The sequence below is a fragment of the Hermetia illucens genome, chromosome 1 (assembly GCF_905115235.1).
Source record: "Hermetia illucens chromosome 1, iHerIll2.2.curated.20191125, whole genome shotgun sequence".
Classification (NCBI taxonomy): Eukaryota; Metazoa; Arthropoda; class Insecta; order Diptera; family Stratiomyidae; genus Hermetia; species Hermetia illucens.
In genome coordinates this window covers 215087473-215102195 of record NC_051849.1, presented here as the reverse complement: position 1 = coordinate 215102195, position 14723 = coordinate 215087473, and the positions used below count along the sequence as shown (strand labels likewise).

Here is a 14723-nt window from a genome sequence, read left to right as displayed (position 1 = left end):
ACGGTTGTGGTCCACGGAATCCTGTTGCTGTGTGGCTTTCCAACTGGTCCGGTCTGCCATTAAGTGGATGGCGGACCTAGGAATCCATCGATTCTTAAACAAAATTTTAGTTGAGCCTTGGACCGCTTAGGCCAAAAATGTTACAAGGCGGATTTGTGTTCGTTATAATTCATTCACATAACGTGTTTTTGAATTAATATAAGGGAGCAAATACCACCTTGTAACCACTTCGGTCACGCTGCTCCCAGGATAGAGGTGAGGCAGCGTCTGATGAGTTGCCTCTGCCCTGGATGAAACCGGAAGTCATAGATTTTGGAGGTGCCCCTCCTGATTTTCGTTCCGGACCCAGTTTTCCTCCCCACGGGGGAGGGGTTTTTTTTTAATGAAGTGAAGCCTATGAATGGCTGGGATCAAAGGGAAGCGGGCGATACCCGGGTCGAAGATCAAATTTATTCCCAGCGGCTAACAAAAAGAAGCGACACTTTGGAATCATGTTCTTTAGTGGTGAATTTAGCGACTGCAGTTGGTTGATAGTTTTTGGGCTTGGGCGATCCAAAAATTGTGCCTTGTATCTTAACCTCTTTACGAGAAATTTGCTTATTCAAATGTTCCTTGTGAGGTCACCTCATCATTTTAGCTCCATATCTTCGTTGTTTTGGTTAAACAAGGTTACAAAATTGTGTATCATACCCAGAAATAGTCAAAATTGTTAGGGCATCCCACTGGAATCTTTAAAATATATAAAAAGACGGTAAAATCAGTCCAACTTCGCACTTTAAGCCGGGTCATGCAGGAAATCCGGCTTAGTGACCGATAGGGAAAAATGCTAACGATAGTTTGATCTCCTTAGTGTTGAAGGGTGTAGTTCTGCCCTCATAGTTGATAGCAGTGAATTCGGAATAGTATTTGGACCTCTGCGGGACATCCCATGCTCATTACAAATTAATCTTTTGTGGAATCCTTTATGCAAAAGAACAATTTCCTTGCTTGGTGAATTGTTCAAATCTTTCAGTTGCAGGTTTAGTGCTTAAACCAGATCACTGTTTCTAGGAACATGTCATGGTGGAGAGCTTGTAGTTGGGAAGCCCCATTATACAGTCATCAGGACACACATTTATGCCAAGGTTTTGACGTTCTATATTTTTCAGTTTCTTGGAAATATCATAAAACTCTTTTGACATTTTGAGTGACCAGAGTTGTTTGGTCAGATGGTTTCGGCAATTCTAGATGATGGTCTTCCAAGAAGGAATATTCCCTGCCCAGTGGAAAAAGCAAAAGTTGGTGTTGCTTCCGAAGCCTGACAAGCCACCTGGAAACCCAGCGTCGTATCGTCCTATCTGCTTGTTGGAATCAACGGGGAAGATGATGGAGCGAGTCATCTACAATAGACTCCTGCCCATCGTCGAAGCCAGCAATGGTTTGTCGGAACGCCAGTTTGGTTTCCGACGCGCCCACTCTACGGTGGACGCAATTGGCATGGTGGTAAACCTGGCAAAAGATGCACTGATTTCTGGCGGCTGCTGTGCCGTGGTGGCGTTGGATGTCAAAAACGCATTCAACTCGGCCAACTGGAATAGAATTTGCTGATGACCTAGCTGTGGTTGTTGCAGCAAAACACCCAGAAGATGTGGAGGTTTACGCAACGGAAACAGTGAGAGCGGTAAAGTCCTGGCTAGAAAAGGCTGGGCTGACCTTGGCGGACGCGAAAACGGAAGCGGTCTTAATAACGAAACGCAAGAAAAATAACACTGTAAAAGTGGAGGTCGGTGGACATACGGCCGTATCAAAGCCGGCTATCAAATACCTGGGGGTAATAATTGACCCCAAATTGAGTTTTAGGGAACACCTAGAATATGCTTGCCAAAAGGCAGCCAGTGCCACCACGGCACTTGCAAAAATGTTGCCAAATATTGGTGGACCGAAACATTGCCGGAGGTTGGTGCTAGTCGGAGTGGTGCGCTCCATCCTGCTCTACTCATCGCCTGTGTGGGCAGAGGCGCTTGCAAACTCTCAGAGACGGAAGCAGGTGAACTCGGTTTACCGGCGGATGGCTTTGAGGGTTTGCAGTGCTTTTAGAACCACATCAGATGAGGCAGTATTGGTGGTGGCAGGCATGATCCCGGTTGACATTCTGGCCAAAGAAATGAGTGTCCTGTACAATGCAAGACATATGGAGGGGCATCCACAGCGTAGAAATGCGGCAAGGTCAGAGTCGCTTGATGTCTGGCAACGCAGATGGGACGAGTCTACGAAAGGTCGGTGGACGCATAGGCTCATTCCCAACATTAGGGTGTGGCTTGATCGAAAACATGGGGAGACCAACTACCACATTACCCAGTCCCTCACGGGACACGGTGGTTGCTACAGGCAGTATTTGCACCGCTTTGGATTGGATGATTCTCCGAACTGTCCCAGATGCGATGGCATACCGGAGGATCCAGAGCATGTGATGTTTCACTGCCCACGATTTGCGATGGAGAGAAGGAGCTTAAATCAGGTGCTGGGCAGGAGCGGGACCCCGGAGAGCTTGGTTACTGAGATGTTAGAGTCCGAGGAGAAGTGGCTTGCGGTTGGCTTCGCAATCATCCAAATGCAGGAGGAGTTGGATGATGGTCTCCCAGAAACTGACAAGCAGGTATGGATAAAATTGGTAAGCAAGTAGAGAGCTAACAAAATTGATTGTTCATTTATTTTAGGATGAGTTGAACCATTACTAGTAGCTGCATATTGTGGGCTTGGAATGATAATTTCTCGTTTTATTTTGGATACGAAAAACACTATCGGCTAAGCAAGGACCAGATTCCTTAAAAATCGTCTAAAAAATCTCAACTTTACCACAAATTTGGACATCTATTTCTGCACTATATCATTTGATCCTGAATTTTTGAGTAGACACTTATCACCTATCAACTATTATACCCTAAACTGCAAAAAAAAAACAATTATGGAACCTACTCAGTGACTAAATGACAAAACGCTTTACTACGTAGACACTGTGAGGTTAGACGGGGGGGTGGGCGGAACAAGGAAAAGTGGAAGGAAGCAAGGATTAAGATATTTTCAGATGGAAGATATTTATAGTTGATGGAAAACGCAATGGATAATGGAATGGTTATGATATTTTCGGCATATGTGACTGGGTTAGGCCAATGGATATTTGATTTTTCACTTATAAAAAAAATGGATGGTTTCATATTCAAAAAAAATAGGACATGAGTATGAAGATAATATTAAAATTTATGCAGTGGTCGCTCTGATCCTATAAATTCTCAATAGTTTCAATTAGAGTAAATCCAAAATGAGTATATATAAATATATATGCATGTATCGATTATAAAATGATATTTTCGCCGATGAAAGATAAATATTTTTAAAGCGTGTTCAGAGATACTTTTTTTTCGTTGTTTTTATTTTTTTGTTTTGCAATAAAAGAAATGAGACTAATTAAAATACATATAAGAGGATGAGGTAGAAAAAAATAAAGGCACAGATTGGGAGACCGCGATAGCGACAGCGACATTCCACGATTTCTGCGCTCAAAATTTTTGAACAAAAATAAAAAAAAATAAATCTAAAAATATTAAAACTCATAACTTAGAACTAGAATAATAAAAAAAAAGATAGTTTTAATTAAATCTAAATATCAATAAAATAAGTCGTATGAATACTAGTTTAAAACGATATCTTTTTTTTTCAAACACGATTCAAGGCTATTCTAGATGTGCTTCTGAAGGATAGAAAAATTCAGCTCAAAGGAAGAACAAGAGCTTGTGGTACTTCTCTTGAAGTATTTTGTGCAGAAGGGTTGTAAATATTTTCAACAATTGATGGTGAATTGTAACTCGTGTGTGTGTGTATGTGTTGGGAAGAATTTACAGATAAAAAAATAATCCTTTGGAAACGGAGAAAGGCTATACATTCTTTCCGGGGGAGGGGAACGTTGATTCTGATCTTGAAGAAGATGAACTTGATTTTGTCCTTTTCGTTGATGAAGGAGACAATTGAAAAGGTTTGGTATATACACACGCTGGATTATCCTCTGTCTTTTAGGATTTCAAATTTTTGGGCAATTTTAGTTAGACAGTCATTTACTTCTTTATTGTTAAAATAATAACGGGGAAAATGTACATTGCATTCCCTGTTGTGATCGCGGGTCGAAATCAAGGATTCACCCTCGGATTAGACCATACGTGCCTGGAATTAATCCAGGACCTACCGTCTCATGTGGTTTGAATAGTATCTTTCTGGCCGCAATCACGACACAGGAACGGATTAGTTTTAATTCCATTAAAAATCAACAATTTTGAATTACACAAAAAATAAATCCAAAAAAAATATAAATGTTAAACTAAAAGATGAGAAAAATTAATTTGGTGTTTGAAATCAAAATTAACAAACGATTTTTTACTTTACTGTCGTCATTAAATGTTATGTAATTTGGTTTTAGGGGGGTTTAGCCTACGGCTACATACGTTACACTGTTGTGTTACATACAACAATATTATATAAAACGAATCTAGCTCATTGTTTTAATAATAAATGAGTAACGTGTACAATTCTATTACATCCATTTTATCGATCATGATAAATCCTTTAAAATATTTAGTACTGACTATACAGAAACGAGTAGATATAAGGATAAACGAAGTTCCTTTCGTTTCTTTTTTTTGGATAAACAATTGAACGTGCTTGGATTTGGTATTTAAATATCAATAAATTCATATTTTCAACTAAATCTTTTTGAATATATCTCGCAGATTGTTATTGAAGTATAAAAACCATAAATATAAAACGACTTACCTTGTTTGCAGACATATCCAGTAGCTTCACGAACACAGTCACCTACAGCACAACCTGTTGAGCGACAGTCCCCTGTCTGTTGGAAGGGTGTACCTATTGGAGAAGGACAAGCCACGTGAAATACCAAACCTCTCCAATCGAAAAAAACAAACTTACATTCAGTATAAGGATCTCCATATGGGAATGATTGCGGACAGTAACACTGAGGTTCGTTATGATTCAACACTCGACAAGCAGCATTGATACCACAAGGTTGGTCATGACAAACATTTATCTGTGTATCACCACAGATGCATCCTTTGCTTGGATCACCGACACAACCGTCCATGCAACTGCATTCAAATCCTCCAAGTACATCGCGACATTTCGTATTAGCACCGCAAGGATTTTTGGCGCAACCGGATACAGTCAATGGTTGGCATTCGGTCTCTGGATTGCCAAAATAGTCTGGAGGGCATGAACACTTGGCTTGTTTGTTTACAACCCTGCATTGTGCATTAATACCACAGGCACCGACTTCCAAGCAAGGATTTCGGCACGTTCCGCCAACACAACGTTTACTAGCATCACACTCTTCGTCCTGTTGGCATTCAAATTGTACACATTCTTTTGATGGTTCTCCTTGGTAACCATCAGGACAGAAGCACAGAACACGGTGGTCAGAAACTCGACAAAGAGCATTTGTTCCGCAGGCTCCGTCGCGCGAGCAAGGATCTAAGCATTGTCCAAGGATGCAAGAGTGTTCAGCGGCGCAGTCACTATTTGAACGGCATCCTGCTATACAGGCTCCGTCTTGGCAAAGTTGACCTTGTGGGCATAGACCGGCTTCACAAGCATGTCTACATTTTCCTTTGAAACATGTTTGTCCGCACGAGCAATCGTTAGTGGAACTGCATTTTGGTGCGCAGAAGATACCTTGTTCGTCACATTGGCAGTAAGAGTTACAACGTTCTGGAGGCTGTGAACATCCGGTCAATCCGTTTCCAAGGAAGCCCTTTGGACAACTGCATTGAACACCGTGGTTGATTACTTGACATTCAGCACAGGTTCCGCATTGACCAGAGTACTCGCATGGATCTGAAAGTAGAAGACGACAATTGAAATATTTTTGAACCAAAAAAGCTCATGAATACTTACTCAAACACTTATTATTGATACACGCCTGATCGCTCTCGCAAACCAAATCATTTCTGCATCCAATCTGGCAAATTCGTCCCTCACATATCTGTCCCTGTGCGCACGATGAATCGGTATTACAAACTGACCGACAAACTCCTTGTATGCAACGTTCATCATTCAAACAGTTCTTATCACTTCGACATGTTGCCTGGCAAACATTTCCATAGCAAACATGATCTGCAGGACAATCAGTCTTCGCAGTACAAATAGTCGGTTGATACTTGCATCCAACTTCCGGATTACCAACAAGTGGTTCCGGACAGCTACATTGCTTTCTATGATCCACTACAGTACATTGAGCATTGGTTCCGCATGCTGTAGGGGTTGCACAAGGATCTTCGCATTTGTGGTTGATACAGGACAGACTGGCCGGACAACCTTGATCCGATCGGCATCCCAGGACACAAGTTAGGCCGCGACATACCTCATTGCTGCGACAGTCGTCATCTCGGCGACAGAGTGGTTTGCATGTGCCACCTTCGCAACGTTCATTGCTGAAACAGCCGCTATCACTGGCGCACAATGGTCGACATTGAGATTCGAAGCAAGCCAATCCTTGTGGGCAGTTCCTGTTTTCAGTACATGGCAGTGGTGGGGAGCGGACACATCCGACAATGGCAGTGGGATTGGGTACCATGCCTGTGACGCAAGAGCATGAAGCACGATGATTTGAAACGGAGCAGATAGCATTCGGACCACAAGGGCTTTCCGCGCAAGGATTCGTACATTTGTTATTCCTACAAGACTCCGACGCGCTACAATCATCATCTGAATGACATCCAAAGATGCACTTATTATGAAGACATATATGCCCAAGGAAGCAATCATTATCAACACGACAGGTAAGCATACAACTTCCTCGAAGGCACTTCTCATTAAGTGCACAATCCTGGTCAGCACTACACTGCGGCAAACACATAAAGTCATTGCAAGAGTGTCCTGGATTACAGTCATGATCCGCTGAGCAAGAAATCGGAATTCGAACGCACTCGACCTCTGGGTTTCCAGTGAATCCTGCGGGGCATGAGCACTGTTTCTTATGTGCTCCAATTAGACACTCCGCATTCATTCCACAAGCTTGAGGTTGCAGACATGGATTGATACATTGTCCGCTGCGACATACTTCCAAAACGCCACATTCGGCATCCAGAATACATGTTGGTTTGCAAACATCCTCAGAGCAATACGTGCTTGGTGGACAGTCGGAACTTACTTGACATGGAACGGGCAAAGGTTGGCATCCAGCTTCAAGATTATTTGGGTCTCCATCGTAACCTGATTGGCAGGCACAATATGCAACATGTCCTTTCGGTAAGCATTCCGCATTAGGTCCACAAGTGGTATGTTTGCAGACATCTACACATTTTGGCTCTCCATTGACTTGGCCACACTCAGCAGCAGCTGGGCAATCATCATTCGTCACACATTCTACTGCAGTTCGGCATCCTTCATTGTTGGGATCACCTACCAAACCTGGTGGGCATGTACATTTGAAAGTTCCGCGATAGTTCCTGCACTCGGCACCTGGTCCGCACGGGGCATCCTTACAGAAATCGATCAATGTACAACCATACTTTGGATCACCGGTAAATCCTGGTTGACAGTAGCAGACTTGTCGATGGTTCTCGGCAGTACAAAGGGCATTATCTCCGCAAGGTTTGCCAATAAGACAAGCTATCTTACAGACATGGTTATCACAGGTCTGGTCATTGTTACATTCATCATCCGTTGAACATTCAATCTTTTGGCATCCTGTCTTCGGGTCTCCGAAAAATCCTTCCTTGCATTCACAATCAGCGCTATGACTGCGAGCATTGCATTCAGCATTGCGTCCACAAAGAACTCGTCCAACACATGAGTCCTGGCACGTAGCTCGTCCGTAATTATCGACAACGCAGTTTTCATTGAAAGCGCAGTCATCATCGCTATTGCAAAGGTTCTCTCTGGTGCAAATATTGTTCAAACAGTACTGGAAGTCGGGGCAGGTTGTGTTGGATTTACATGTTGGCTGGCAAATTCCTTTGATACAAAGCTGGTCTGAAATACAATCTCGGTTGCTGGTACACAAAGAACTGCAGATTCCTCCATTGCAAATATTTCCCGAAGGACATTGTTGGTCGCTGTTACAGTACTGCAATGGGGTGCATCCCAATAGTGGGTTGCCAGTCGTACCCGGCGTACAGGAGCATATGCCAATATGATTTTGAGCCACACAGTCAGCATTCTGTCCACAGGAGTTGGACATCGAGCACGGATCAATACATTTAGAATCAACGCAGGCTCTGGCGTTGGGGCAGTCATTGTTATCTGAACACTCAATATGAACACAAAGTACATGAGGATCGCCACGCGAGTTGGGTGGACATCTGCAAACAGCGGCATGGGCATTTGGAATACACTCGGCATTTTCGCCACAGGCCTTGGGCGACTCGCATGGATTCTTGCAGCGTGAATTCTCACAAAGGGCAGTGGTTGGACAGTCGGAATCGGTAAGACACTCGCCGGGATTGCGGCAGCCAGTTGACATTGGGTCTCCGATAAGCCCTTCGGGGCAGGTACAAAGGAAGTTGCCGGGGATGTTCTGGCAGATGGCAGAGGAATGACAAGGATGGTTCTGGCATTCGTCGATATCCTCGCAAATGCCATCGACCAAGTAGTACCCTTGGGCGCATGTGCATGCAGCGTTGTGGTCCCGAACAGAGCAAGTACCCTTTCCACAGTTGACGATATCACATGGATCTGTAAGAAAAAGACAAAATTGCAATCAGTAACATATCTACCAGCGAAAAAGCATCTCAGGAATACTTACTGATGCATCTATTCGTTTCAGCATGACACTGTTTATCATGGGCACAATCCTCATTATTGACGCACTCGACTCGGAAGCATCCGACCGATGTGTCAGTTGGATCTCCCAAATGTCCGGCAGGACAATGACAGATTGCTCGATGGCTTGACGCTTGGCAAATAGCATTAGGTCCACAAGTAGTGAAGGAGCATGGGTTGGTACATTTACCATCGGTACAAGCCAGATTGTCAGCGCAGTCTTCATGTTTATAGCATTCCTTAGATTTGGCACAACCAACATTGGAATAGCCATCGCCATTAGTACCTTCGGGACAAACACACTTATATGATCCCGGGATGTTTTCACAAAGTGCTGATGGGTGGCATGGAGACTCTGTACATTCATCGATATCTGTACAACCGAATGGTGTTCCAATGAATCCAGTGGCACATTTACATTTTCCATTCAAGCAAAGTTCAGTAGCTGGACAGTCACCGTCTGATTCGCATCCAGGCTCGCAAGTTCCGTCGTTATTACAGATCTCTCCTGGCAGGCAGTTGTTGTTAGTGTAGCAGACTTTCCGGCAAACATTGTTGTAGCATCGTTCGCCAACGGCACAAGCGGTAGTTTTTGTACATGGCAGGTTGCATTGGTTCGCAATACACATATGACCAGCTGGGCATTGATTGGTTGCCTGGCATGTTGCTGGTACTCGGACGCATCCTTGTTCTGGGGTTGGATTTCCTTCAAAGCCTGGCGGACAGCTGCAGCTGGTCTTGTGTGAACTGAAGGTGCAAAGAGCATTGGGTCCACAAACTCCATCAGATTTGCATGGGTTCTGGCATTTACTGTCTATACAAGCTTCGTCAGCGCTGCAGTCCTTGTTACTGCGGCAGCCAATGTTACATATTCCAGATAGGCAAGCCAAACCACTAGGACATTGGCTATGATCCAAGCATGGTACTACGCACATATTTTGGAGGCATTTTTCGCCGAAGGAACAGTCGTTGCTACTTCTGCAGACAACTTTGCATTGCCCATAGTGGCACACTTGACCTCCACAGTCAGTATCGCTGGTACATTTAGATATTAGTCTGACGCAACCATCTTGAGGTCCATTTGGACCAGGGGCGAATCTTAAGGGACATGAGCATACTGGTTTTCGGTCAACGACTTTGCATACGGCATTAGATCCGCAGGCATTTTCACAAGGGTCCACGCAGAGTCCATTTAAGCAAGCGGCGTTTATTGGACAGTCAGCATCGCCATTCGGACAGCGACCTTCCGGCCGACATCCCGTTCTCATTGGGTCACCAATATAATTTGTAGGACATCTACAGATCGGTCCAGCAGAGGTAATTTCACAAATAGCTGTTGGGTGACATGTACCCGGAGCGCATCCTCCTACTGGGATGCATTCAACTTCTGGAAGTGGGTTGGCCTTGTAACCTGCCGGGCATTGGCAAACAGCACGATGGTCTTCAGCAATACATACAGCGTTTTCTCCGCATTGTTGGTTCTCACAAACATCGTAGCAAGTGTGGGTCAATCTGTTGCACAATTGACTTGGTGGGCAGTCAACGTTATACACGCAAGGAACACTTTGACAACCTTTCGTTACATCATATGGATCTCCGGCGAATGGTCCTGGTGGGCATTGACATTGTGCTAGATGATTATTTGTGATGCACACGGCATGTGGACCACACTTGACATTCTCACAGGCTGGTCTGCACATGAGCTGTTCAGTTGGACCAACTTTGACGCAAGCCTCAGACTCAGAACACTCAGCATTTGTCCTACATTGATTGGTAAGGGCCGGTTGACAACCGTTTCTGTCATTAGGGTTTCCAGTATATCCAGGAAGACAGTCGCAACTACCAATATGGTCGACTGCAACGCAGGCTGCGTTTGCAGGACATGTGAATTCTGAACAAATTGGCGTACATTTGAGGACTCCCAGGATATCAGGTCTACAAGCAGCATTTTGGGCGCAATCGTCATTGGTTGTGCAGTCCGGAATTGATGGTTTCTCGCAAGATGAAGACACTGGATTCCAGACAAAGCTGTCGTGGCAGATGCAAACAGGATGTCCGTTGCCATCGATTTTGCAACGCTCGTTCTTTCCACAGACCACGGTTGCACATAGGTTGGTACATGATTTTATTCCCTCAGTATCTGGTGAGCAGATATGACCCTTCTTACAATCCGCGTCAGATTTGCAAGCGTCTTGGCGTACAGATGGTTTCTCTTCTGGCTGACAGCCAACTTGAAGATTGCTTGGGTTACCAAAGTAACCATCGGCGCAGATACAAGTTGATCGATGATCGTTGGAGACGCATAGCGCGTTTGGACCACATTGGATTTTGCTGCAAGCATCAACACATTTGCGCACTCCTTTGCCAATCTGGAAGCAAATTTCGGATTTTCTACAGTCGACATCGTTGTTGCAATGGCCCAGGACAGTGCATCCTTTCCTTGGATCATTTGGATCTCCACTGTAACCTGGCGGGCATACGCACTTGCCAGCATCGCAAGCGGCTCGTGGACCGCAGGATACTCGGGCACATTGATCCTTACACTTATTTCGTTCACAAACGAATCCGACTGGGCATTGAATCGAGGCTGTACACTCACAATTGCGAGGATCACTGCAGTAGTCCTTCTGGATGGGCTGGCACGAAGCGAATGGATTTCCGGCATATCCAAGCTTGCATTTGCAGTCGTAACTTCCGGGTGTGTTTATGCAAACCGCGTGTTCACCACAAGGTTTGTTAGAGCACTCATCGATGTCGTTGCAGTAAACGTAAGGATTTCCGAAATATCCTGGTGGACACTCACACCCAATGCCGTTGATGTCAGAATGGCATTCTGCATTTGCACCGCAACTGTCCGGTTCACAGGTGACTTTCTTCTGGGCTCCACATCCTTCGTACGGATTGCCTGTTGTTCCAGGGTTGCAAACACATTTGCTGGACAAGATGCCGTATTCGCAGTGGGCGTTCTCACCGCATTGAGGAGTACATTGGGCAAATGTGATAGCTGGAAAAGAAGAAGTGGTTAATTCAAGAATTGATGAAGGAAGACGTACGGGAAAAGCTGTAATACTTACGAGGCATACACAGCAAATCTGGATTTCCGATGAAGTGTGGTTCGCATACGCATGTGCCAAGATTTTTGTCGCAAGTAGCGCCAATACCACAAACAACTCCGTCGCATCGTTCTTTGCAACGTCCTCCGATACAAACTTGTGGTTCGGAGCAAGGACGAGTGCTAGAACACTGATCTGTTGTACAGAGTCCACCGGGGAAGGGATTACCCAATTGTCCTTGTGGACATTTACATGTTGGTCCGTCAGCAGTTGGAATGCATAGTGCTCCCTCGCCGCAAAGAAAATCCTTGCATTCTGTAGAGAAAAGTGCTCGTTGAGTGGATGGAATTAGTGGTTAGAGATCGTAGTTGAAACTTACGTGATACACATTCCCCGTTTGGTCCTTCTGAGAATCCAACCCGACATCGGCACCATCCGGCATGATTTTCAGGTTCGCAGTAGGCATTTGGTCCACAGAGGAGATTTGCGCAAGGGCTGGTGCATGTTCCGTGCATACAAGCCAAATTACTGGCGCAGTCATCATTTGATTTACATTCGCTCCTCGCTACACCATCTTCAAGGATGCAACCGCTCTTATAGGCATCACCAGTCATTCCTTTTGGACAAACACAGAGATATCCGCCTTTTTGGTTGATACAGTCTGCGCCGTATGCACATGGTGAATGAGAACATTCGTCTTCATCGACGCAGCCTAGTAGTGGATCTCCCTTGAAGCCAACTTCACACATGCACTGAGGTGGATCACTGGGTGTGCATTTGGCGTTTATACCGCAAGGATATCGTTCACAAGGATTTTTGCATTTGTTTCCGTCGGTGGGGTCAAGGAAGAATGGTGGTGGGCAAACACATTCACCTGGTTGGACGCATTTCTCATTGGCTCCGCATTCTTTGTCGGCGGAACATCTGCGTTGAGCTGGAGCACAGTGTCCATTGTACGGATCACCACCATAGCCTTGTGGACAAACGCAAGTGTAGCCACCTTCTGTGTTGATACATTGAGCGCCATATCCGCAAGAGGATAGGCTTTCTGCACATTCATCAACATCTGTGCATGATCCATCTGGTTCTGCTCGGAATCCTTTAGGACAAGCGCAATAACTGACGCCTCCTGCGATAGATATGCATTCGGCTCCCTTTCCGCATTTTTCTCCATTGGAGCAACCTGCGATCATACATGTGTTACCGATGAGTTTGTAAGGTGGTTGGCATTGGCATTCCGGAGTATTGCATTCCTCGCATAGGTTGTATGGATTTCCGTTGAATCCGGGAGGGCATTGACATTCATAGCTTCCTGGTAGGTTTTTACACAAAGCATTCAGTCCACAGGCTGGCTTTTCGCGGTTAGATGAGCATTCGTCGACATCTCGGCATTTGCCTGTAGCCAGGTCGCGTTCATATCCTTGTTGGCAAATACAGACGCTAACGTCAGAGAAGCTGTCTGTGACGCAATGCTCTCCGGCAGGACATGGGTTCTTTTCGCTACATCTGAACGGCGTTTCCACTCGCAAGCATCCTCCATGGTATGGGTCACCTGAAGATCCTCCAGGGCATTGACATAAGTATCCGCCCAAAGTGTTGGTACAGATGGCACCTTCAGGACATGGGTTGCCGACGCATTCGTTAATATCATTACATCCTCCAAGAGTACCTGCACTGCCGGTGTAGCCTTCTCCGCAGAGGCATTGGGCATGTCCGTTTACAAGCATACAATGCGCATTCGGTCCGCATGTGATTGCCTCGCATGGATGTCGGCAGTCGTTTCCTATATTGGGTTCTGGGCACAGACAACGTTGTTTTTCATCACAAATAGCGTTTCCAGGACAATCATTATCTTGGGTGCATGTGACAATTGCGACACATCTAACTGTTGGATCGGGGTCTGGGATACTGTTCTCAGGACACTGACATGTGTATCCTCCATCTGTGTTTACGCAGATGGCTCCCTGGCCGCATGTGTTTGGTTTTGAGCATTCATCTAAATCGGTACATTTAACAGTTGCGTCTCCGGTGTAGCCTGGGGGACATCTGCAGAAGTATCCTCCGGGATTATTTGTGCAAGTAGCGTTGATTCCACAGCGTCCAAATGGACCATGGACGGTGTCACATTCATTGATATCAACACATCCTGCGGCAATGTCTTGTGGGTTGAAAGTCCATCCTTCTTCGCAGATGCAGTAGGCTTCATTTCCGTCTGGTTTGCAGTAGGCATGTTCTCCGCATTTGACATCTTCGCAAGGTTGTTTGCATGCTATTCTTGGTGGGGTTCCGATGTATCCAGCCTCGCATTCACATCTGTATGATCCAGGTGTATTTACACATGTGGCGTGCACTCCACAAGCATCGGCATGAGTTCGACATTCATCGATATCCACGCAAATTGATCCGACTGGTTCGAATCCATCCTGACAGAAGCATTGACCCTCGATACACTCTGCATTGTTTGTACAATCGAAGTTGGTTTTACAGAGGATGTTGACGTCGATTTGTTCGCAAGCAACTTTCGGATCTGGCCGACCTTCATATCCTTGTGGGCAGATACAATTGTATCCGGGGACTGTATTCTCGCAGATGGCATGATCACCGCATGGTTTTTCTAAAGTTTGGCATTCGTCAATGTCCACGCATCCTCGGAAGGGATCACCTGTATAGTCTGGTTTGCAACTACAGATGAAACTTCCAATTGTGTCCGTGCAAATGGCATTTTCACCACATGGATTGTCTTGGCATTCGTTGATATCTAAGTGGTTTGGTTGGGGTTATTAGTTGTTTGAATTGGATTTTAAGATACATGTGGAAAAGATGCAAATGTGATGTTTTATGGTCTAGCATTTGGCATTCTTATTT

At 45.2% G+C, this 14723-nt stretch overlaps 1 protein-coding gene across 14 annotated transcripts in view; it reads right to left on the bottom strand.

The window, feature by feature from the left end:
- Positions 1-14723, bottom strand: part of LOC119655867 — a 290524-nt gene that overhangs the window by 128319 nt on the left and 147482 nt on the right. For all 14 annotated transcript variants that reach the window (XM_038061994.1, XM_038062020.1, XM_038062035.1 and 11 more), the window contains exons 8-13: positions 12238-14616; positions 11880-12173; positions 8789-11809; positions 5938-8718; positions 4957-5877; positions 4801-4893 (exon numbers count right to left, since the gene is read on the bottom strand). In XM_038061994.1, the coding sequence (XP_037917922.1) occupies positions 4801-4893; positions 4957-5877; positions 5938-8718; positions 8789-11809; positions 11880-12173; positions 12238-14616 (9489 nt within the window). The remainder of the gene's footprint in view (positions 1-4800; positions 4894-4956; positions 5878-5937; positions 8719-8788; positions 11810-11879; positions 12174-12237; positions 14617-14723) is intronic.